Source organism: Dendrobates tinctorius, unplaced genomic scaffold (genome assembly GCF_039654945.1).
Source record: "Dendrobates tinctorius isolate UK_male_01 unplaced genomic scaffold, ASM3965494v1 ptg000011l, whole genome shotgun sequence".
Taxonomy (NCBI): domain Eukaryota; kingdom Metazoa; phylum Chordata; class Amphibia; order Anura; family Dendrobatidae; genus Dendrobates; species Dendrobates tinctorius.
This window is the reverse complement of record NW_027361679.1, coordinates 111,776,542-111,800,757: the sequence shown is the minus strand read 5'-3', so window position 1 is coordinate 111,800,757 and position 24,216 is coordinate 111,776,542. Positions and strand designations below refer to the sequence as shown.

The 24,216-nt window shown below is 43.8% G+C and overlaps 1 protein-coding gene and 1 long non-coding RNA gene across 4 annotated transcripts in view; one reads left to right on the top strand and one right to left on the bottom strand.

Annotated features, from left to right (window-relative positions):
- Nucleotides 1-2,755: 2,755 nt before the first annotated feature.
- On the bottom strand, nucleotides 2,756-19,220 carry LOC141049634 (uncharacterized). The gene is made up of 3 exons (XR_012220404.1): nucleotides 19,145-19,220; nucleotides 6,432-6,572; nucleotides 2,756-3,413 (listed from the first exon to the last, which is right to left on the bottom strand). It is a non-coding gene; the product is annotated as an uncharacterized lncRNA (long non-coding RNA).
- A 61-nt stretch (nucleotides 19,221-19,281) lies between these two features.
- LOC141049624 (uncharacterized) overlaps nucleotides 19,282-24,216 on the top strand; it is a 61,006-nt gene continuing 56,071 nt past the window's right edge. For all 3 annotated transcript variants that reach the window (XR_012220398.1, XM_073546234.1, XM_073546225.1), the window contains exon 1: nucleotides 19,282-19,387. Coding sequence is in view for 2 of the 3 variants with exons in the window: in XM_073546234.1 (XP_073402335.1) it covers nucleotides 19,360-19,387 (28 nt within the window). In the remaining variant the exon portion in view is untranslated. The remainder of the gene's footprint in view (nucleotides 19,388-24,216) is intronic.

Below are 24,216 nucleotides of genomic sequence, written 5' to 3'. Positions count from 1 at the left end.
TTGGTCGCAGCCAGCGACCCGTGATTTCGGTTACAGACAGACGTGATAAGGCATTTATATATATAGATATATATATATATGTATATACAGTATGTATTTGTCACTTGTAATAACACCATCTTTTCTTTTGATTGTTTTTCATACCCTTGTGCACTAAATTCTTGATTAATAAAGTTTGTATGTAATATTTTTTCACTATTATCATTGACCTGGTTGCCAATACCTTTTCCAGTTTAGGTCCGTTACCTTCCAGCATTATAAGCTCGGGGTGTCGTGGCTAGGCGCCCCCTCGCAGGACTCATTTCCAGATGGTCACTCTATCTCATAATTACTTCTGCTCCAAATCTCGTTATCCATTTTCTTCTGTCTCCTCTCACTTAGGGTCACCCCAGAATGTGGTTACTGCTAACCTTGGACCTTTAGGATCACTTACTATGTACTTTAGGTCCTATCTGACCCTCTTACAGTAAATTGTTACCGTCCCAGCAACTCAGTCCCTCACACTCTGTGCTAGTCCCAAACATTATCTCTAACTGTCCTAACTACACATATTGTCAATATCTCAGATACTTTTAACACACATCACAGTTCATATTACATAGCATAACATTTTATAACAATAAATTTGATTCTTCAAGAGGGAATGGTGGGCAGCATGTCCATCTTCTTACACAACCATGTTCTTGAGTCCCTAAGCCTTAGCTATGTGTGGAATGTATTATCCACAGTGGATTTTGCTGCAAATTTACTGCAATGTTCACACTGCACAGCAGGCTGTCTTTACACTCACGCTCACTATGTAGTGAGTGGTTACGGTTACAATCCCTGGCACCGCCAAGATGACTGGAAGCAATTAAATGCTATTTATCTGCAGACTAACTTTATTTCTGTGTATAATTTTTGGAGGTAATAGGTTCCTTATAAGACTTACCACCAAAGATTTTCCTAAGATGGAAAATCTGTATTTGGAAAATCTGTCGCATAACCTAAAAATGTAAGGCGTGATTGCAGTTTTGAAAAACCCATTCACATGTAGTTTTTTGTGCATTTCAATGAAATTCAAGCTAGAAAAGTCCAAGATAGAAATGTTAATTTCACACCAAACCTCCAAAAAGATGAAACCATGCCTTCATGGTGAGTGACATCTGGGATATTCTAAAGAGGCAGAAGAAAAAGCAGAGTACACAGCAGAATTTTTCCTTACACATTGCCTATATATGCAATATCCAACTTGTGACATTTCACACAAAAATTGTACATATGATTAGAGATGAGCGAATGTGTTCGGATTGGGTTCCAAATACGATCGGAATAGAATATTGTTTTTGCAATATTCGTCGAACACAACCGAACGTCATTAGAATCAATGGGAATAGAAATTACCGAATATGTTTGAAACCGATCATCAAACATACATTTGGCACGAATAGAGCACCAATATGGCACGAATTTGACAAATTCAGGTTCGGGGCCAAAACCCGAACAAATTCGCTCATCTCTACATATGATCCCATACATCACATCCCAAATGGCTGCTGTACCCCTCCCACCTAATCGCTTGATAACCTAAATTGCCACAATGGCTAAGAACTAATAAAAAAAAAATCACCTTCTATCTGATGTTCATGTGTCATACACAAGGTGCGGAGCGGAGAGGCAGGAAACCAGCTGATACTGTATCTTCAACTGTGTATCGTAAGGGCGTGGATGTCATTGAATGCATTAGTGTCACTGTAAAAAAAAACATGTCCGGCTTCCTGCCTCACTGTTCTGTGCTATGAAAGTACTTCGGAAGGAACTCCCTTTAAAAACCTCCCGTCCTTGAACCCATTCATGAGAAATTGCACATGTGTGTAGATTATTATTTGGACACATCCTGGTTAGAAATCAAAATTTGCAGCTTTTTTTACAATACTTTCTGATACTAAAATAGCATATATTGCGTGTATATCTTTTTGGTTTGTCTCTATGCTGTCTGTAGAATACTGCATGTTTCCTTCTATTTCCTAAGGCGGGTTAATGAAGGTGTTTTGTGCTGTGCTGCCATCTTGTGGTAATTAAAGAATAGGACCATAAAGACTGGAAAGGTTTCAACAAGGTGAAACTTTCTGATTACAGAGATAACTTGGAAACACTGAGACTAGTGATGAGCGAGTTTACTTGTTGCTCGGGTTTTCCTGAGCATGCTCGGGTGTCCTCCAAGTATTTTGGCGTGGTCGGAGATTCAGTTTTCGTCGCCTCAGCTGCATGATTTGCGGCTGCTAGACAGCCTGAATACATGTGGGAATTCCCTACCAAACAGGCATTCTTCACATGTATTCAGCCTGTCCAGCAGCCACAAATCATTCAGCGGCTTCGACACAAACCAAATCTCCGAGCAAGCCAAAATACTCGGAGGACACTCGAGCTTGGGAAAACCCGAGCAACGAGTATACTCGCACATCACTAATTGAGACACATAATAAGCTCCAATTCATCAAGACCGGCGGAAGAACACTGGTCTTGTTGAGGAAGTCAGGCACTCCTTATTCATTGAGAGGCACATAGCTTTTAATGAATTAGAAGTGTCTAAAAAGTGGTGTGCATCTCACCACAAATCTTATTCCATTCAGGGACCAAAGCAAGATTTCTGGTATAAAGTATGCCACAAGTCATCAAGAATTAGACAGGCTATGGCAGCAGGCCCCCATTCAGCCTCCATCCACCCTCAGCACAGCCTGTTGTGAAAATGACTTAAGTTGTAAAATGTTTTGAATTTATTCTATAGCGACCAGAATGGTGACCGGTCTGCAAACCCTGTCTTATGAGGAAAGGTTGCAGGATTTGGGAATGTTTAGCTTGCAAAAGAGAAGACTGAGAGGAGACTTAATAGCTGAGCGAACTGTATATTTGTGTGATTCACCGCGCTATGCTGAGCAGATGTATACAAAAAAAAAAAAGGGGAAATAAATACTTAACAGGAGTTATACGTACTTACTTAAAAATAAAGTTGTTGTAGAATATTCTGTGTTGAGATGTCTATGTGGTAAGTAGTTTGCAGGTTATCTGATGGTAGAGATCTCGTTTTTGATAGCTGCTGACGCTATTGGAACAATGATATATTAAGGTACCAATAAAACATACAAAAGGTCACACCACTCCTTGCATGTCCACCATACTCACTGGTTGTATCTTAACGTTTATATTCTCTTCGGGGTGTTCCCTTTATGGTGGATCGATTGATAAAATACTAAATATGAAGAGAATTTCAATTACTAATAGTGACCACAACCTTGATATTCAGTCCCAGTTCCTGGGGTACATATGCACTTACTTGTGCTAGATTTGTTATGCTACCCAGGTGTAAATCCTGATAGACTCTCTATAATGGTCTTTGTTGGCTTTATTTAGAGCCGGTGCAGGGACGATATCCACTGTTGAAAAAAATGACAAAGTGCTGGGTAAGGAGGGATCCACTAAACCCACAAATAGTGCTAGCGTTCCAGTAGCCAGTTAGTCCTGGTAGGACTTCTATGCATTACTTCTGGTGATTGCTCTGTCGCAGTCTGGCTGAGGCAGCGGCTGCTGATAGAGTGATAAGCGATGCAGTGTAAGGAGGGATCCACTAGACACCCTAATTATGCTAGCATTCCAATATTCAGTTAGTCCTAATAGGACTTCTATGCACTTACTTCTGGTGATTGCTCTGGCGCAATCTGGCTGAGGCAGCGGCTGCGGCAGCAGCTGCTGATGGAGCGATAGGCTATGCAGCGTGTAGTAGGGGAGCGGGTAGACGCCAGCACCTCGTGTACTCCGGCCGGAAGTATTGACGAGGACGCGGCGAGAGTGGGGGGCGGAGCTACTGTGACGTCACAGGCAGGGAGGAGGACGGGTGCACGAGAGGCACAAACCAACCAACGCGTTTCGAGGGGGGCTTCCCTCTTCGTCAGGGCTATGCTGAATGCCTGTCAGCCCGTCCTTATATAATAGCTCACCCAGCTGCAACCCATACCAATCATTAGTCTTGGGCAGAAATGTATGGGTTTTTTTTTGGTTTTTTTTCTGTGTGTATTGTTGCCTCAAGATACGCCTTGCTGCTATAATTGCAATATTATATTGTTGATTTATTAAAATGGATAGTCCGCTTTGTCTCCTAAATAATTAAAGTATACCTAACTTGTGAGCATAATATACTAAACTAAAACATAACTTTTATTTATACCAATTTTAAGATAATTTCAAATAATTTTACTGGAACTAAATAAATAAAACATGAGTATGGAGGGTTACACAAGCAGATTGACCTTCCGCACGATAATAAAATAGATACCTATATTTTCTAAAAAGTATTTGTGTGCTACCAGCACTTTATCAAAAAAAAAAAAAACGGAAAAAAGGATAGAAATGGAAGGGGGGGGAAAGGACTAATTTGACCATATGGTACTCGTCGTGAATCTTTATATAAAGAAAATATGGATAAAGGCGAAAACTGACGCACGGATGTAGTATGTACATCCTTAATTGTATGCTTCATAAAATGTAGATAGAAATAACAATAAGTGTATTAAAAATAAATAAAAATAAATAAATAAATAAATAAAAAATAAAAAAATTATAAAAATAAGATTAATGTTTTAAGAATTTTATCTAAAAAGCATATAGCTCAATCTCATGGTTGAGGCCTTTTGGGGCCAGGCTGTCAAGAGTGTAAATCCACTTTGACTCCACTCTTGACATAGCTTTCAAATAGTTGCCCTTCCTTGGATTTTGGGGGACCACCTGGATTCCACAATAGGATACCCCCTTGTAAGACTGATTATGCTTGTCCAAAAAATGACGCGATAAGGGGTGACCTTTGAATCCTTTTTTAATGTTATCCAGGTGCTCCTTAATCCTATCCATTAAACGTCTCTTGGTTCTGCCTACATAGATTTTATTGCAAGGGCACCTGAGTATATATATCACCCCCTTAGTTTGGCATGTTATTTCATCTCTAATACTAAATTTATTATTTGTCATATCTGTGAATGTCGTTTATAACTTCCTTTGTGTCAACGTTCTAATGCAACATAAGCATCTCTCACATGCCAAAAACCCAGATGGTTGTGTATTTGAATTAGTAAGGAGTGTTTGGCGTAAGGATGGCCTACAAATATCTCAAGGGATGTCACATTGTAGAAGGATTATCTTTATTCTCATTTGCACAAGGAAAGACTAGAAGTAATGGGATAAAACTGAATGGGAGGAGACACAGATTAGATATTAGAAGAAACTTTTTGACAACGAGGTTGATCAATGAGTGGAACAGGCTGCCACGAGAAGTGGTGAGTTCTCCTTCACTGGAAGTCTTCAAACAGAGGCTGGACAGACATCTGACTGGGATGATTTAGTGAATCCTGCTTTGAGCAGGCGGTTGGACCAGATGGCCCAGGAGGTCCCTTCCAACTCTACCATTCTATGATTCTATCTCAAGTTGCACAAAGATTTTGCAACTAATGAAAGCGTCTTATGCCATACTTCTTTTAGAAACACTTTTGATGAATTGAGGCCATAGCATTTTACACATAAGTCTGTTAAAAGTTTTTTTTGGGCAATACAAATTTAAACCAACTTCACGAGTGCAACACGACTGCAAATATTGGCCTGAACACTAAAGTCAAATTCCCGCAATGAGGTTTTGGTGTGTTTTTGGTTTCGCTGCACAAAAACTCAGCGTCTTACAGTTCCAGCAAAGTGGATGGGATTTATAGATATCTCATGCCAACTGGGCTTCTTTTTTAGTCACCATAAAATGACCTGTTTCAATTCTGCAATATGTCAATTTCTCTTGCGGGGACACTGAGTTCTGTATGTAGATTTTCCCCATAGAACTGCATTAGATAAAGAAAATCCACAGGTAAAATCTTCAAATGACAAATACCAGGAAGTATCAAAAACTAAGCAGCTTTATTTAAAACATGACATTCTGAACAGAGAAGTAACCTGTGATGACACAGCATTTAATCTTAATTATCCAGACGTCTATTTTCAGTAAGCCAGGAGGTATAGACTGCTATCTTTATGTTGACTTTTGAATTTTGTGTTTGTTCTTTGGTTGGTCAAGAAACATAGATTATTATTATTTATATGAACCATTAAGGATATGTGCACATGATCAGCAATTGGCAGCGCTTTGGATGCAGCGCATGTCCGCTGTGTCCAAAGCGCTGCTGGTTATTGATCGCAGGTGAATGCACATGTGTTCACTGAACCGTGCAGATTCACCTTGTCCAATACATTGTACGGGTGAAATTTATCTTGCGGAGGCTCGCGTCCCCGCAAGATAGACATGCTACGGACTGGATTTCTTGAAAATTCCATACACTTTGCTGTAACTACTAGACGTTGCGGATTGTACGCTGCACAAGTATGCAACATGCAACCCGCAGCATTTACTAATTGTGTGCACATACCCTATCGTTGACTTTTGAGTTGACGTTTGTTGTAACTTGTTTTCTGCTATCTTTGCAAGGCAGGTTATGCAGGATCATTGAATAATGGATGCTTGATAAATATGTTGATAGACCATTGTGTGAGTCCTGTGGTTTGTTGACCTGCAAAACAAAGAAAAACAAACCATGCAGATTGATTAAATACTCAATGTGAGTTAATCTCATCACACCTTTCCCTTGACCTCTGGATGATGGCTTGAAAGATAACAGTTGTGAAATATAAAAAGGGGGATATTCCTCTGTAACAAGTAAACCAGAGACTTTTTATTAAACCACAGCCAGGAACACTCTACATGACAGCAACCAGGACATCATGGCTCCATCACAAGGAACACAGATCTGACATTCTACAAGAAATCAGCTTAGGGAACCATGGCCCCATCTGAAAGAATAGAGATCTGCTCCATTGACTATCACTGAGCCCATGGATATGTTTGGGGAAGCCAGGATTTGGACCTGCCGGTCATCTGAGCCCCATGGATGTGTTTGAGGAAGCCAAGATTGGGACCCACAGGTCACGTGGCTCCATGGAAATGTTTAGAGAAGCCAGGGGGTGACCCTCTGGTCACCTAGTCACATACCTAAATGGACTGTCAGGTTCTTAAGCCTGTCATTACCTCCTCTCTGTGAGTGCCACAGGTGGGGGTAGTTGGCTCTGGAAGCTCCGAAGTCGCAGCTGTTCTAATCCCAACATGTCAGCGGAAAGATGAGACAATTTTGTACCATCTTGTGTATTTTGCTGGAACTGTTCTATATGTTCTATATGTTACTGTCTGTTTGGTGGTCAATTAAGTATTGCCATGCTGTTTTACCCTCACACTGTGTTGTCTGAGTAGTATTATGCCCACAGTAAAAGGAGAGGATTCAGTGGGATGATCCCTGGTTCTTGTGGTCTCGACCAATGGACTAGAGCACTCGCTGACCCCCCACGTCTCCACGCAACCTAATTTAACTGCTAATTTAATTGCAAAAATACAGGAGAAAAGATGCAACATCAAAAACTCACCAAATACTCTTCATGGGAACACAACCTAACACTTTATAGATCCTTATGATACTGTTAGCTCAAAAATTTAAAAAAATGCAATCACTTCATTTAGTTTAGAAGGCAGCTCAGGTTCTCTGCTTCTGAGGGGGCACAAGAGCAAATTAAGGTGATGTGCACACGAGTCTTTTTGATGAGCTTTTGGAGCAAAAAGTGGCTATGTGCACGCAGATTCCTTTTCCTGGGTTTTTGCAATGGAAACTGAGCAGAAGCTCCAAATGTTTCATGAGTTTTGCATTTTTGAGGAGGATTTGGAGAGTTTCCACTCAGTTTCTGATCAATAGACTCTGAAAAACTTTGTGACACATAGCCAGTTAAAGTTATGGAGGAGTTTTGAGGAGCAGTTTAGAGACTTTCTGCACAGTTTCTTCTCCAAAGCCTCCTCAAAAAGCTGTGTGTGCACATACACTGGGTATGGAAAGTATTCAGACCCTTTTAAATTTTTCACTCTTTGTTTCATTGCAGCCGTTAGGTAAATTCAAAAAATATCTTTTTTTTCTCATTAATGTACACTCTGCACCCCATCTTGACTGAAAAAAGCAGAAATGTAGAAATTTTTTGAATTTCTTAAAAAAGAAAAACTGATCTGTCACATGGTCATAAGTATTCAGACCCTTTGTTTTGACACGCATATTTAAGTCACATGCTGTACATTTCCTTGTGATCCTCCTTGAGATGATTCTACTCCTTCATTGGAGTCCAGCTGTGTTTAATTAAACTGATAGGACATGATTTGTAAAGGCACAAGCCTGTCTATATAAGACCTCACAGCTCACAGTGTCAGACCAAATGAGAATCAAGAGGTCAAAGGAACTGGCCTAGGAGCCCAGAGACAGAATTGTGGCAAGGCACACATCTGGCCAAGGTTACAAAAGAATTTCTGCAGTACTCAAGGTTCCTAAGAGCATAGTGGCCTCCATAATAGTTAAATGGAAGAAGTTTGGGACCACCAGAAGTCTTCCTAGACCTGGCCATCCAGCCAAACTGAGCAATCGTGGGAGAAGAGCCTTGGTGAGAGAGGTAAAGAAGAACCCCAAGATCACTGTGGCTGAGCTCCACAGATGCAGTAGGGAGATGGGGGAAAGTTCGCATAGACTGTTAAAAAAAACACATGAAGGACTCCCAGACTATAAGAAATAAGATTCTCTGGTCTGATGAGCTGTATGTGTGGAGAAAACAAGGCACTGATCATCATCTGCAAAATACAGTCCCAACAGTGAAACATGGTGGCAGCAGCATCATGCTATGGGGGTGTTTTTCAGCTGCAGGGACAGGACGACTGGTTGCAATTGAGGGAAATATGAATGCGGCCAAGTACAGAGGTATCCTGGAGGAAAACCTCTTCCAGAGTGATATGGACCTCAGACTTGGCCGGAGGTTCACCTTCCAACAAGACAATAACCCTAAGCACACAGCTAAAATAACAAAGGAGTGGCTTCAGAACAACTCTGCAACCATTCTTGACTGGCCCGGCCAGAGCCCTGACCTAAACCCAATTGAGCATCTCTGGAGAAACCTGAAAATGACTGCCCACCAACGTTCACCATCCAACCTGATGGAACTGGAGAAGATCTGCAAGGACAAATGGCAGAGGATCCCCAAATCCAGGTGTGAAAAACTTGTTGCATCATTTCCAAGAAGACACACGGCTGTACTAGCTCAAAAGGATGCTTCTACTCAATACTGAACAAAGGGTCTGAATACTTATGATCATGTGATATTTCAGTTTTTCTTATTTAATAAATTTGCAAACATTTCTACATTTCTGTTGTTTTTCAGTCAAGATGTGGTGCAGAGTGTACATTAATGAAAAAAATTAACTTTTTTGAATTTACCAAATGGCTGCAATGAGTCAAAGAGTGAAAAATGTAAAGGGGTACTTTAAGAGTATGTGCACATGGCATCATTTTCAGACAGGTATGCTCCATACATCACCAGAAAAAATGTTGCAGAAACGTAAAAAAGAATGAACATATGCACTGCAAAGTAAAACTGACTTGCTGAACATGTTCCATTTTTTTAGCTTTTTCAGCTTTTTTTAACCGCTTCTCATTTTCACAGGTGCAAACAGCTTGAAAGAAGTTACCTGATCATTCTTCAGATGACTTCTGCTTGGAAGCCACTCACTATTTTAGATTTACAACATTGAAAGAAAAATGCTGGTTGTAAAGCTGCCACATGACTCAGCCTCAAGGGAACCAAAAATGACACTTCATGAAAAACACATCCAGCATTTTAGTGGAGCGTTTTGTTTGCTCCTACGATTTAGCAGTGTATGGTGTCACTACTTTGCAACTGATTTGCCATATTTTTCAGTAGTTGGAAATTACAAAAGTCCCTTCAAGGTATCTATAATAGTGATGGGAGAGCGCTAAAATGCTCAGGTACTCGTTACTCGACTCAAGCAAATCTTAATGCTTGAGTGCTCGAGTATAATGTAAGTCAATGGGAAACTTGCATTTTTCCAGCGCCGCCCCCCCCCCCCTTGAAAAGGTCTGGAAAGGGTCTAAAAATTGCTGAAAACTATGGAAATAGGGAACAGCATGGGAGAGACCCCTGAGAGCATCTTTAAATCCCAGATTACTGCTGGGAACAATGTCAGAGTATTATGACACTTTTACTTCTATCTATCTATCTATCTATAGATATATCTATCTTTATATCTATCTATATATATATATATATATATATATATATACTGTATATATACTGTATATATGTATCTATAGATAGATAGGTAGATAGATAGATGGGCCTATAACATGGGCCAATAAACTCCACTTGTTATTTCTAGAGAAGTGCTGCCTTCATCATCTTTTTTGGATTTATTGTAAAGGTTTGGTATATAGATATATCTATCTTTATATCTATCTATCTATCTATATATATATATATATATATATATAGATATACTGTATATATGTATATATAGATAGATATATCTATAGATTGATAGATAGATAGATATGGGATAGATAGATAGATAGATAGATAGATAGATAGATAGATAGATAGATAGATGGGCCTATAACATGGGCCAATAAACTCCACTTGTTATTTCTAAAGAAGTGATGCCTTCATCATCTTTTTTGGATTTATTGTAAAGGTTTGGTACATGCCTGTAAGGCTAGGCTCATATTGCATTAGGGCAACTGTTTAACGGATCCGTTAAACGGATGCAATAACGTTAATGTCACTTTTGTGCACTTTAGCGCCATAGCGCTAACGGTATGCGTTAACGCATGGTAGCGCTATGGTACCAAGCGCTACCATGCATTAGCCCATACAATCCTATGCACAACGAAAGGGTCCGTTCACTGTGCGTTATTGCTAACGCACCCAAAAACGCTGCAAGCAGCGTTCGAGGGTACGTTAGAAAATAACGCATATTTGCTAACGCATGCCGTTTTCGGCATAAGTTAGTATGCGTTATTTGCATTGCAGTCAATGGGTGCACTAACGTATCCGTTAGATAGCGTTAACGGCGCTATCAAACGGATAGCACTAGCGAATTCACCCTAACGCATTGTGAACCCAGCCTAAGCCTTTTTGCACCCTATTATATTTTTGTGCTACTTATTATTTTTATTTTTAGATAGATAAATAGATCTATAGATAGATATATCTTTAGATAGAAAAAATTAGTCCTGGGTCACACTTGCGAGAAACTCGCACGAGTCTCGCACCTCAATACCCGGCACTGCCACCGGCACTCATAACGGAGAGTTTAGCTGCACAGAAATACATGCAGCCTCACACTCCAGTCCCGAGTGCGGCCGCAGTGCCGGGAATTGAGGTGCGAGACTCGTGGAAGTTTCTCGCAAGTGTGACCCCGGCCTTAAACGGAATATGTTTAATTATAAAAAAAAGGGAAAAAAATTGCGTGGGCTCCCACGCTATTTTCCAGTCCAGAAAGAGAAAGCCAGTGACTGGGGGCCGATGTTTATAGCATGGGAAGGGGGTAATACCCATAGAGCTTCCCAAGCTATTAATATCAGCCCTCAGCTAAAAGGCTATGCAGACAGCTGCGGGCTGATATTCATAGCCTAGGAAGGGACCATAGATATTGCCCTGCCCCCACCCCGGCTGCAAACACCTGCCCGCAGCCACCCAGGAATGAATTCCGGCGCTTAGCCTCTCTCTTCCCATTGCCATGTAGCGCTGGCATATGGGGTAATAAGGGGTTAATGTCGGCTTTGTATTGTAAGGTGACATCAAGTCTGGTTAGTAATGGAGAGGCGTCAATAAGACGCCTATCCATTACTAATCCTATAGTAATGAAAGAGTTAAGTAAAGACACACACAGCCAGTAAAAAGTATTTTAATCCCTTTACCCCCAAGGGTGGTTTGAACGTTAATGACCGGGCCAATTTTTACAATTCTGACCACTGTCCCTTTTTGAGGTAATAACTCTGGAACGCTTCCATGGATCCCGGTGATTCTGACATTGTTTTCTCATGACATATTGTACTTCATGTTAGTGGTAAAATTTCATTCATGTAACTTGCGTTTATTTGTGAAAAAAATGGAAATTTGGTGAAAATTTTGAAAATTTCGCAATTTTCCAACTTTGAATTTTTATGCTCTTAAATCACAGAGATATGACACTGAAAAAAACTTAACAGGAATTTTTTGAATGTTTAAAAAAATGAACATTTAACTTTTTTTCACAAAAAAATTACTTCAGGTCCAATTTTTTTTATTTTACCCAGGGTAATAGGAGAAATTGGACTGCAAAAGTTATTGTGCAATTTGTCCTGAGTATGCTGATACCTGATATGTGGGGGGAACCACTGTTTCGGCACATGGTAGAGCTCAGAAGGGAAGGAGTGCTGTTTGACTTTTTCAACGCAAAATTGGCTGGAATTGAGATCGGACGCCATGTCACGTTTGAAGAGCCCCTGATGTGCCTAAACAGTGGAAACCCCCCACAAGTGGCAACATTTTGGAAACTACACCCCCCCAAGGAGCTTATCTAGATATGTTGTGAGAACTTTGAAACCCCAAGGGCTTCACAGAAGTTTATAACGTACAGCCGTACAATTAAAAAATCATATTTTTTCCATAACAATGATCTTTTCACCCCCAATTTTTATTTTCCCAAGGGTAATAGGACCCCAAAAGTTATTGTGCAATTTGTCCTGAGTACGCTGATACCCCATATGTGGGGGGTAAATGACTATTTGTGCATATGGCAGAGCTCGGAAGGGAAGCAGCGCCATTTGACTTTTTTGGCTGTAATTGAGATCAGACGCCATGTCGTGTTTGGAAAGTCCCTAATGTGCCTAAACAGTGGAAACCCCGCACAGGCAGAGCTCGGTAGGGAAGCAGCGCCATTTGACTTTTTTGGCTGGAATTGAGATCAGACGCCATGTCGTGTTTGGAAAGCCCCTGATGTGCCTAAACAGTGGAAACCCCCCACAAATGACAACATTTTGGAAACTAGACCCCCCCAAGAAACTTATCTAGATGTGTAGTGAGAACTTTGAACCCCCAAGGGCTTCACAGAAATTTATAACGCACAGCCGTAAAATTAAAAAATCATATTTTTTCCACAAAAATGATCTTTTCACGCCCAATTTTTATTTTCCCAAGGGTAATAGGACCCCAAAAGTTATTGTGCAATTTGTCCTGAGTACGCTGATACCCCACATGTGGGGGTAAATCACTATTTGAGTGCATGGCAGAGCTCTGAAGGGAAGCAGCGCCATTTGACTTTTTTGGCTGGAATTGAGATTGGACGCCATGCCGCGTTTGGAAAGCCCCTGATGTGCTTAAACAGTGGAAACCCCCCACAAATGACAACATTTTGGAAACTAGACCCCCCAAGGAACTTATCTAGATAGGTGGTGAGCACTTTGAACCCCCAAGGGCTTCACAGAAGTTTATAACGCCCAGGCGTGAAAATAAAAAAATCATATTTTTTCAACAAACATGATCTTTTAGTCCCCAATTTTTTATTTTTCCAAGGGTAACAGAAAAAATTGGACCCCAAAAGTTGTTGTCCAATTTGTCCTGAGTATGCTGATACCCCATATGTGGGAGAAAACTACTGTATGGGCACATGTCGGGGCTCGAAGGGAAGTAGTGACATTTTGGAATGCAGACTTTGATGGAATGGTCTGCGGGTGTCATGTCATGTTTGGAGAACCCCTGATGTGCCTAAACTGTTGAAACCCCCCACAAGTGACCCCATTTTGGAAACTAGACCCTCCAAGGAACTTATCTAGATATGTGAGCACTTTGAACCCCCAAGTGCTTCACCAAAGTTTATAACATAGAGCCATAAAAATAAAAAAATCATATTTTTTCCACAAAAATAATATTTTTGCCCCCAATTTTTTATTTTCCCAAGGGTAACAGGAAAAATTGGACCCCAAAAGTTGTGCAATTTGTCCTGAGTAGACCGATATCCCATATGTGGGGGTAAACCACTGTTTGGGTGCATGGCAGAGCTTGGAAGGGAAGGAGCACCGTTTGACTTTTTCCAAAGCAGAATTGGCTGGATTTGAGATCAAACGCCATGTTGCGTTTGGAGGGCCCCTGATGTGCCTAAACAGTCGAAACCCCCCAATTCTAACTTCAACCCTAACCCCAACACACCCCTAACCCTAATCTCAGCCCTAGCCCTAACCCTAACGCTAGCCCTAACCCATACCCTAACCCTAGCCCTAACCCTAATGGGAAAATGGAAATAAATACATTTTTTAAATTGTATTATTTTTCCCTAACTAGAGGGGTGATAAAGGGGGGGTTTGATTTACTATTTTTAGAGGTTTTTATGTTTGGCAGCTGTCATACGCTAAAAGACGCTTTTTTATTGTAAAAATAGTTTTGCATCACCACATTTTTGAGAGCTATAATTTTTCTATATTTTGACCCTCAGAGTCCTGTGAGGTCTTATTTTTTGCCGGACGAGTTGACGTTTTTATTGGTACCATTTTCGGGCACGTGACTTTTTTTATCACTTTTTATTCCAATTTTTGGGACGCAGAATGAACAAAAACTAGCATTTCATGAACTTCTTTTTGGGGGTGCGTTTACGCCGTTCCGCGTGCGATAAAATTGATAAAGCGGCTTTATTCTTCGGGTCGGTACAGTTATAGCGATGCCTCATTTATGTCTTTTTTTATGTTTTGGCGCTTTTATGCAATGAAAACAATTTTATATAAAAAATAATTATTTTTGCATTGCTTTATTCTGCAAGCTATAACTTTTTTATTTTTTCGCTGATGACGCTGTCTGGTGGCTTGTTTTTTGCTGGACAAGATGACATTTTCAGCGATACCATGCTTATTTATATACGTCTTTTTGATCGCATGTTATTGCACTTTTTGTTCGGCGGTATGATAATAAAACATTGTTTTTTGCTTTGCTTTTTATTTTTATTTTTTAAGGGGTTCACTAAAGGGGTTAACTAGTGAGTCAGTTTTATAGAGCTGGTCGTTACGGATGCGACGATACTAAATATGTGTACTTTTATTGTTTTTTTTATTTCCAAAAAATGAATTTATTAGGGAATATTTTTTTAATTTATTTAGGGATTTTTTATAAATTATTTTTACACTTTTTTTTTTACTTTATCTTATTGTCCCAGGGAGGGACATCACTGTCTAGTGTCAGATCGCTGATCTGACACTTTGCACAGTGCTGTGTCAGATCAGCAATCTGACAGGCGCTGCTGCAGGATTTCTCACAGCCTCCCTGCAGGCCCCCGCAGCCATCTTGGATCCGGAAGTCTCAGGGAAGCACACAGGGAGCCCCCTCCCTGCCCGATGCTTCCCTAATCCCCCGGTACACTGCAATCATGTTTGATCGCAGTGTGCCAGGGGTTAATGTGCCGGGGGCGGTCCGTGACTACCCCTGACACATAGTGCCAGGTGTCAGCTGTGATAATCAGGATCTTCTGTACTTACTGCACAAAGTCTTCTGTCCCGGCTGTGAAATCCTGTATGCAGTGTGAGAACTCACTATGTGACTCCCACCTGACAGACCACAACAAGGCACTGGATCATATACTAATAGAGCCCACTGGTTCATTTGGTTTAAAAAAAATTTCCTTCAAGTAGAAGGTTGATCCTCTTAAAAGCTTTTTTTCCCATTTCCACGGAGTGAGTCTCGTAGACTGGTTAAGCGTATGCACTAAGTGAAAGCAAAATTAGAAGGAGGCACTCCAATACCCCTTTCAAGAGACGTAGTGTAGTGCCTCAGAAATCATTTTCTTCCCATTATTAAGGAGTGGGTATCCTTTAGTATCCTGAGTGCATGAGCTGAAAAACATTTACCCCTAGGGAATATACATATATAAAATAATGTTCGAGGTAGGCCTCTAAAAATTAATACAAACATCATAAACACCCTTCAAAAATTTATATCAAGGGAAGAATGGTCATCATGTTGATATGATGGTGGAGTTGGAGGACGACACCAAAAAGACAAAATCCTGAACCATATAACCATATTTGGGTGGGAAGGGGTGCGTGGGAATACACCAGAAAAAAACAAAACAAAAAAAACCACTGCATTTGAGTTTATGTTCTGCTGCTGTCATGTGGTAATGTACAGAAGTCTGGCCCAATCCAGTCTTTGTTCATTTTGATAAGAGTCAGCCTGTCAGCATTTTCAGTTGACAGGCAGATGCGCCTATTGGTTATAACATCCTCGGAGTCACTAAAAACCCACTCTGACAAAACATTAGCAGCAGGGCAGGCCAGGAATTCCCAGACATAGAGAGACAGTTCATGTCATGTGTCTAGGTTGGATACCCAATAGTTGTAAGGCACAGTGGAATCATGGAGGACACTAGTACGGTCGGCAAGGCACTCTTTCAGCATCTTCCAAAATTTTTCCCTCTTTGTCAGAGTACTCAGCAGATCAGGGATGGGATAAAACTGTCCCAGAAGTTTGAGAGTGTTCCCGTACCTCTGATGCATCTGGTATGTGTCTCCCTAGTCTCTACTCCTTGGTTATCCAAGGAACTGTAGCCTCTGTAGCCAGTTTTGTCAGATGGGAATTTTTTTAATAATTCTTCAACTAGGGCCTTCTGGTACTACAACATTTTATACGACCTCTCCGCCACAGGAAGGAGAGATGTAAAGTTGTTTTTTTTAGCGTGGGTCTACAAGGGTGACCAACCAGTAATTAGTGTTGGCGAAAATGTGTAAAACGTGAGGGTCGCAGGAAAGGCAGCGGAACATTATCTCAGCTTTGCGTGCCAGACTGCCAACAGCCAAGACTTTCTTGTCCCCATCAAGAGGATGACTGTCCATGTTGTACTCCTCATCATCGTCCTCATCCTCTCTCTCCTCCTCGTCTTCAGGCCTTCCATGCTGAACAAGCAGAATGAAGGTGGTGGGTAGTGCAAACAAACAGCTCCTGTTCCTTATCCTCATCTTCCTCCTCATCCAATTTGCATTGAGGAGATGAGATGAGGCTGGGCTGTGTAACTTCACCCAGCATAGTTTCCTGCTTCATCTCAACTTGTACTGCCTGCAAAGACTCTTATTTAATTGTGAGTAGTGAGCGTTTCAGTAGACAGACAAGTGGGAGGGTGATGCTGATTATGTATGCATACACTTTATAATATTTGACAGCAGGTGGTAGCTGTTATCCAAAGAGACTGCTCAAGATTAAAATAATTTTGGGCCAAACGCCAGTGGACCAGGATATATTTTGATGCTGATTATGGCATAATCGCCGCTCGCCATCTTGGTCAAGTTCTCAAAGTTTTGGAGCTCTTATGTGTGGAAGGTGACCGGAATACCAATGGGCGTGGGGTAGCTGGTATTCAACTACGGCACTCAGCTGCTCACAAAGCCTTGCCAACATATGTAACGTTGAGTTCCAATGTGTGGTGACATCACATAGTGTTAGGCGCCGGATTCCTGCAGCTACACAACAGGAATCCAGAGCCTCACATGCTGCTCTGCAGCAAGTCATTCCTGAGGCTAAGCTCCTCTGCCGCTCCACTGAGCATGCTCACGAGACGATCTCCCATTGGAGGTCGGGAGTCACGTGCTCAGGTCCTTCTCCAGATCTGATTGGTCCATCTCATAGATCTGTAAGGTCCTGGCAGTGCACGGCTATAAAAGGCCCGCATGGCCGCTCGGCCATGCGCTAGTATAGACTCTTCTTGCTAGATGTGTGAATGGTGATGGATGTATGATTCTGGTGACTGAGATTCCCTTCCCTCTGATATTACGCATGTGGATAGGGAACTATAGAAAGAGTCAGCGCCAGTCAGTGGCAAGCCTTAGGCCACTTTGCACACCGCACCTCTACACTAGCGTCCGGTGGTGTCTCGTCTCTCATGGCACTATCGCATAGCGGCTGTGTCTGCCGCTGCGCTGCATTCAGCAGCACTTATCGGCATCTGCAGTATCAATGCCGCACGCACGGTAGGTCTAGACGGACGCCGTCCCCTGTCTTGGACCCGTGTCCTGTGACCTGATACCGTGCGTGCAATTTCGCTGAGACCTGTGAGTCTAACAGGCTCAGTGTTTAAATTTATGTTACAGTGCCTCTGTGAGTTAGCAGAGTCCGCTCTGCGCACATCAGGTGACATTGAACCCGTGCGCATTATACCGCCATATAGCGTGTCTGCCATTAATTAGCAGCAGTTTAACACCTTCTGCACGGTGGACCCCGAGCGGCGAACGCACTTTATTATTTATTTAGTGCGTTTCGCTGTTCATAACACATAGAAGTCGTGAGCTGGAAGATGCAAACGCTGAATGCCCACTGAAATGGGCACACAAGCGGCATACTTTCAGAAGTAGCTCAAGCAGATCTGGGTAGGTTTTGAGAAAATGCTGAAGCACTAAGTTGAGCACATAGGCCAGTTATGGTACATGTGGGAGGTTTCCAAGCTTCATAATGTTACGGCCATTGTCACCCAAGGCCATGCCTGGTTGTAGGTTCAGGGGCAACAGCCACAGATCAGTCTGGTCTGTTAGACCTTTCAATAACTCTGTGGCAGTGTGCAGTTTGTCACCTAAGCAGATTATCTGCAGCAGAGCTTGTTGCTGCTTGGCCAAGACAGTGCTGCAGTGTTTAAAATTGTGACTGGTGTTGACGTTTCTAAGATGGAGGGTGAAGAATAGGAGGTGAAGGAGCTGTGGAAGGTGGGGGCAACCCTAATTGAACCAGAGCCCGCAATCCTCCTCGGGGTTGGTAGCACGTCTTTAGTCCCAGGGTCCGACTGGGTGATAGCTTCCACAATGCTCTCCCAGTGTGCCTTCAGGGAAATGTAGCGTCCCTGTCCACAAGCACTTGTCTATGTGTACGTGGTTAAGTGGACCTTCCCATTAACAGCATTGGTCAGCATACAGATGATGTTATGGGACACATGCTTGTGAAAGGCGGGGACAGAACACAGGGAGAAATAGTGGCATATGGGGACTGATTACTGGAGGACGGCCGCCACCATGAAGGTGTGGAAAGGATAAACGGAAACATTTCCAGGACAAGCAGTCTGGGAATCTGGCCATTTAGCATTGTGACTTGTGGGTGGGTGGCTGCGTATTTGTGCTTTTTCTCCAAGGACTGGGGTAGGGATAACTGAACGCTGCAGTGGGACAAGGACAAGGTTGCTGGCCAGGAGGTTTACTTTCCCGCGATCACTACTTACTGTCCAACCGCATTCGCCCAGCAGGATACACGGCGGAAACCCGGGGGCTGGGAGCACTTTAAAGCTCGCAGTCGCACGTCACATTCCACCGGAAGTGACGTGCTGTAAGCTGACCGCCGTAAATGAGGTCAGGCTGACCTCATTTACGGCGGTCAGCTTACAGCACGTCAGGAGGTAATACCTTCAGGAGGAGAATATGACAGAACTGATGGCACATGGAGAGGGCATGTGTGAGTGAGACAGGTATGATGGGATCATCTGTTAGGAGTGAGAGTCGGGCACTGTGGAGCTCTCACCTGTCCAGCGGGGGAGGGATTGTTTACAGCCAGAGACGCAGGCAGGCAGGCTTAGGCGCAGCACTGTGGCTGTAAACAATCAGTGTCTCACTTGGCTGTGGTATGCGTATGCCTCATGACTGAGAGATAATATACGGCCACTCACCTAGGGTTTTGACTGCAACCTGCAGGAGGGGGCAGGTTGATGAGCACCAGGTCCACGTCCTGGTGCAGTAACATGTCGTCCATGCGGCTGGTGTAGAAGGGCACACTCATCTCCTTAGCTAGCTCCTCGGCCTCCTCCTGCATCCTGTCCCATAAAGCCTTAACAGAAAACCTCTTGCATTTTAGCAGAGTGATGATCACCCTGGATGTCAGGCTGGTGCCAAACACCCCGACCCTGGGCAGCATGGCGACCACACTAGAGGGGGCAGCGGCAGACACCTGCAGGATTACAGGCACAGGATGCCTGGTCCTGGAGGAGCAGGGATGCCTACTGGGTGCCCTGCTCTCCTCTCAGGCTGCAGGGGCCAAGCTCTCTCCCCCATGTCCTGCTCATGCTAGGATTCTGCAGACAGCCGACCTGCTGTCATCCAGCAGAGAGGGCAGAGAGCAGCCTGCGGGCAGTGTCAGCGCCTCAGCTTGTAACACACACCATCCTGGACTGCCTCCTGCCATGGTCGCAGGCTTCTCTTTTTCATTGCTGTGCGGCAGGGAGTGGGTGGGGACAGCTGCTATCACCTATGGCCTGGGCTCTCCTGCAATGCCCTCTCCTGGGCATCACCAGCAGCCAGTGCCTCGGGGCTCCCGGGGGGCCTCACTGTAGCCATACCTCCCAAGTGTCCAGGATACAGCGGTACAGTCCCGATTTCGAGTCCCTATCCCACTGTCCCAGCCAGGAGGTTTATTTTCCCACGATCGTGGTTGGACAGTGACAGCACAGTACACGGCGGAAACCCTGGGGACTGGGAGCATTGCCACTGGGAGCTCGAAGTTGCATGTGACATTCCACCGGAAGTGATGTGCTGGAAGATGACTGGAAATGAGGTAATTTCAGGAGGAGATTGTGATGGAACTATGAAGGCACTTCAGGGAATGCTTTAGATCCATCTCCGTGTCCTCCTCCGACAGCGCGGACAGCAGTATCGCCTTGGAATCTGGGATGCCGGCCATGTGAGCGGATCATGATAGGTCCTGCATCGGGAGGCTCAGGTGGGCACTACAATGGGAGCCGGGCTGTTATAGTATCTTTATAGAATCTTTCTTTCTCTCTCTGTTTCTTTTTCTCTCTCTGTTCTATCTTTCCCTCTCTAATTATTATTATTATTATTGTTTATTATTATAGCGCCATTTATTCCATGGTGCTTTACATGTGAGGAGCGGTATACATAATAAATACAAGTACAGTAATCCTAAACAATTCAAGTCACGTCTGGTACAGGATGAGAGAGGACCCTGTCCGCGAGGGCTCACAATCTAGAAGGGATGGATGAGGATACAGTAGGCGAGGGTAGAGCTGGTCAAGCAGCGGTTTGGTGGATCGGTGGTTACTGCAGGTTGTAGGCTTATCGGAAGAGATAGGTCTTCAGGTTCTTTTTAAAGGTTTCCATGGTAGGGGAGAGTCTGATATGCTGTGGTAGAGAGTTCCAGAGTAGGGGGGATGCGCGGGAGAAATCTTGTATGCGATTGTGGGAAGAGGAAATAAGAGGGGAGTAGAGAAGGAGATCTTGTGAGGATCGGAGGATGGGTGCAGGTAAGTACCAGGAGACGAGGTCAAAGATGTATGGAGGACTCAGGTTGTGGATGGCTTTGTATGTCATGGTTAGGGTTTTGAACTGGAGTCTTTGAGTAATGGGGAGCCAGTGCAAGGATTTGACAGAGGGGAGAGGCTGGGGAATAGCGGAGGGACAGGTGGATTAGACAGGCAGCAGAGTTTAGAATAGATTGGAGGGGTGCGAGAGTGTTAGAAGGGAGGCCACAGAGCAGGAGGTTGCAGTAGTCAAAGCGGGAGATGATGAATGCATGGACTAGGGTTTTTTGCAGATTCTTGGTTGAGGAATGTATTTGTCCTTGAAATGTTTTTGAGTTGAAGTCGGCAGGAAGTGGAAAGGGCTTGGATATGTGGTTTGAACAAGAGATCAGTGTCAAGGATAACCCCGAGCCAGTGAGCTTGTGGGTCTGGAGAGAGAGGGCAGCCGTTTACTTTAATGGATAGGTCAGTTGGGCGGGTCGCCTGAGATGGGGAAAAGATGATGAATTCTGTTTTGTCCACATTATGTTTTAGAAATATAGCGGAGAAGAAGGATGAAATAGTAGACAGACATTGATGGATTCTGTTTAGTAGGAAGGTGATATCTGGTCCAGAGATGTAGATCTGTGTGTCATCAGCATAGAGGTGATACTGAAAGCCGTGAGATTCAATGAGCTGTCCGAGGCCGAAGGCGTAAATGGAGAAGAGCAGGGGCCCTAGGACTGAACCTTGCGGGACTCCGATGGATAGGGGGCGCGGTGAATGTCCAGTCTGTTAGGTATGACGCGATCCACGATAGGGCCAAGTCTGTGATACCAAGAGATGAGAGGGTCTGTAGTAATAGGGAATGGTACACTGTGTCAAAGGCAGAGGACAGGTCCAGGAGGTGGAGGACAGAGTAGTGTTGTTTGGCTTTGGCGGTTAATAGGTCATTGCTGACCTTAGTTAGGGCAGTTTCAGTGGAGTGGTGTGGCCGGAAGCCAGATTGTAAGCGGTCAAGGAGGGAGTAAGAAGAGAGGTGGGAGGACAGTTCACGATGGACGCGTTGTTCCAGTAGTTTTGAGGCATAGGGGAGAAGTGATATAGGGCGATAGCTAGATACAGAGGATGGGTCAAGAGAGGGCTTTTTGAGGATAGGTGTGATTGAGGCATGTTTAAAGCTTGAGGGGAAAACACCATTTGTTAGTGATAGGTTGAAGAGATGGATTAGAGTTGGGATGAAGACTGTGGTGAGGTTTGGGATGAAGTGGGATGGGATCGGGTCAAGTTCACAGGTAGTGAGATGTGATCTTGAGAGTAGAGTGGAGAGTTGATCTTCTGAAATGGTGGAGAAGTTGGTTTTGGAGGAGGAGGGCAGGGCAGTTAGGAGGAAGGGCTCTGGGGGGTTGTCGACCAAAACTGTGTCTGATGTTATCAATCTTCTTGAAAAATGAGGCAAAGTCTTCAGCTGAGATGAGTGGGGAGGGTGGAGGTGCTGGGGGAAGGAGGACAGAATTGAAGGTGTTGAATAACTGTTTAGGGTTGTGAGACAGAGAGGATATGAGAGATGAGAAGTAGGTTTGCTTTGCTGCAGCGAGTGTGGCCTTGAAAGTAGTGAGGGACTGTTTGAATGCGATGAAGTCCTCATTGGAGTGGGATCTTTTCCATCTCCGCTCAGCAGCCCTGGAAGCTTGCCTCAGTTCTTTGGTCAGGCTGGTTTGCCAGGGCTGTCTGTTGATTTTGAGAGCTTTGGTATGTGTGAGAGTGGCAACTGATTCCAAAGCTATGGCTATTGTGTTGTTATATAGAGCAGCAGCGGCATCCGCATTAAGTAGGGAACTTATGTCTTTAAGAGGAATAAGGGATTCAGACAGTTAGTGTAGATTGAGGTGTTTAAGATTTCTGCGAGGGTGTGCAAGTTTGTGGGGTGGGGATTGTGGACCTGGAGAGGAGAGGGAAGATAATGTAAGTAAGTTGTGGTCAGAAAGAGGAAGAGGGGAGTTAGAGAGGTTAGATAGGGAGCAGAGGCGGGTGAAAATGAAGTCTAGTGTGTGGCCATCTTTGTGAGTGGCTGCAGAAGACCACTGAGTGAGGCCGAAGGAGGAAGTGAGGGATAGAAGTTTAGTGGCAGCTGAGAGGGAAGTGTCAACGGGGATGTTGAAGTCGCCCAAGATGATAGTGGGGATGTCAGTGGAAAGGAAATGAAGTAGCCAGGTGGTGAAGTGGTCAAAAAAGGTGGTGACTGGCCCTGGGGGGCAGTAAATGACAGCTAGTTGGAGGTTGGAAGGGGAGTAGATGCGCACAGAGTGCACCTCAAAGGAAGGGAGGGTAGCAGAGGGTGGCAGTGGGATTGGGGTAAAGGAGTGTTAGGGTTGCGGATCGCACTAAATATAAAATATAACAAAGTGTGATTGCAACCGGGAGTCCACTGTGCAGAGATGGTAAACTGCTACTCGGTAATGGTGGACACTAACTGAACACCGGTGGAGTAACCGCTGACCCGGTGTGCACAGGATCAAACTCTGTTACAACACAGAGCCGCAGAAAGAGACACCAAAGCCTGTTACATTACAGACTACGGCTTAGGGAACTGCTATTGCGGCGACAGGGATTAACCCTAGAGAAAAGCTGTGCCTTATTAGCAGTCACAGGGTGCAGCCGACAGTTGTGTTACCGCACTACGTGCGTACAGCGCCGCCCTGGCGGATGTCACTAGCCAGCCTAAGCTTAGCGCTGGAAAGTGCATTAACTGCGCACGGCACCATTGAGATGGACACTGCGGCGTATGCGGTACAGAGGTGTCTCGTGTAGTTCACACTCTCTGGCATAACGTGTGAGAGAAGCTGGAAGCACTGCGGCGCTAAGCCGTGCCACCGCTCGGCGCTGACTCAGGACTCTAAATCCTACCAATATGCGTACCAAAGGGAAGGGGTTTCATAATGAGTCATTCAGCGGTTCAAATGCATCCATCATCACACACGTGTCACGTGGACCCGTCCTGTGTGACACGGCCCGCAGGCCGGTAACTAAAGCAGCAAGACACGGGGAAAGGGGAAATAGTTACAATG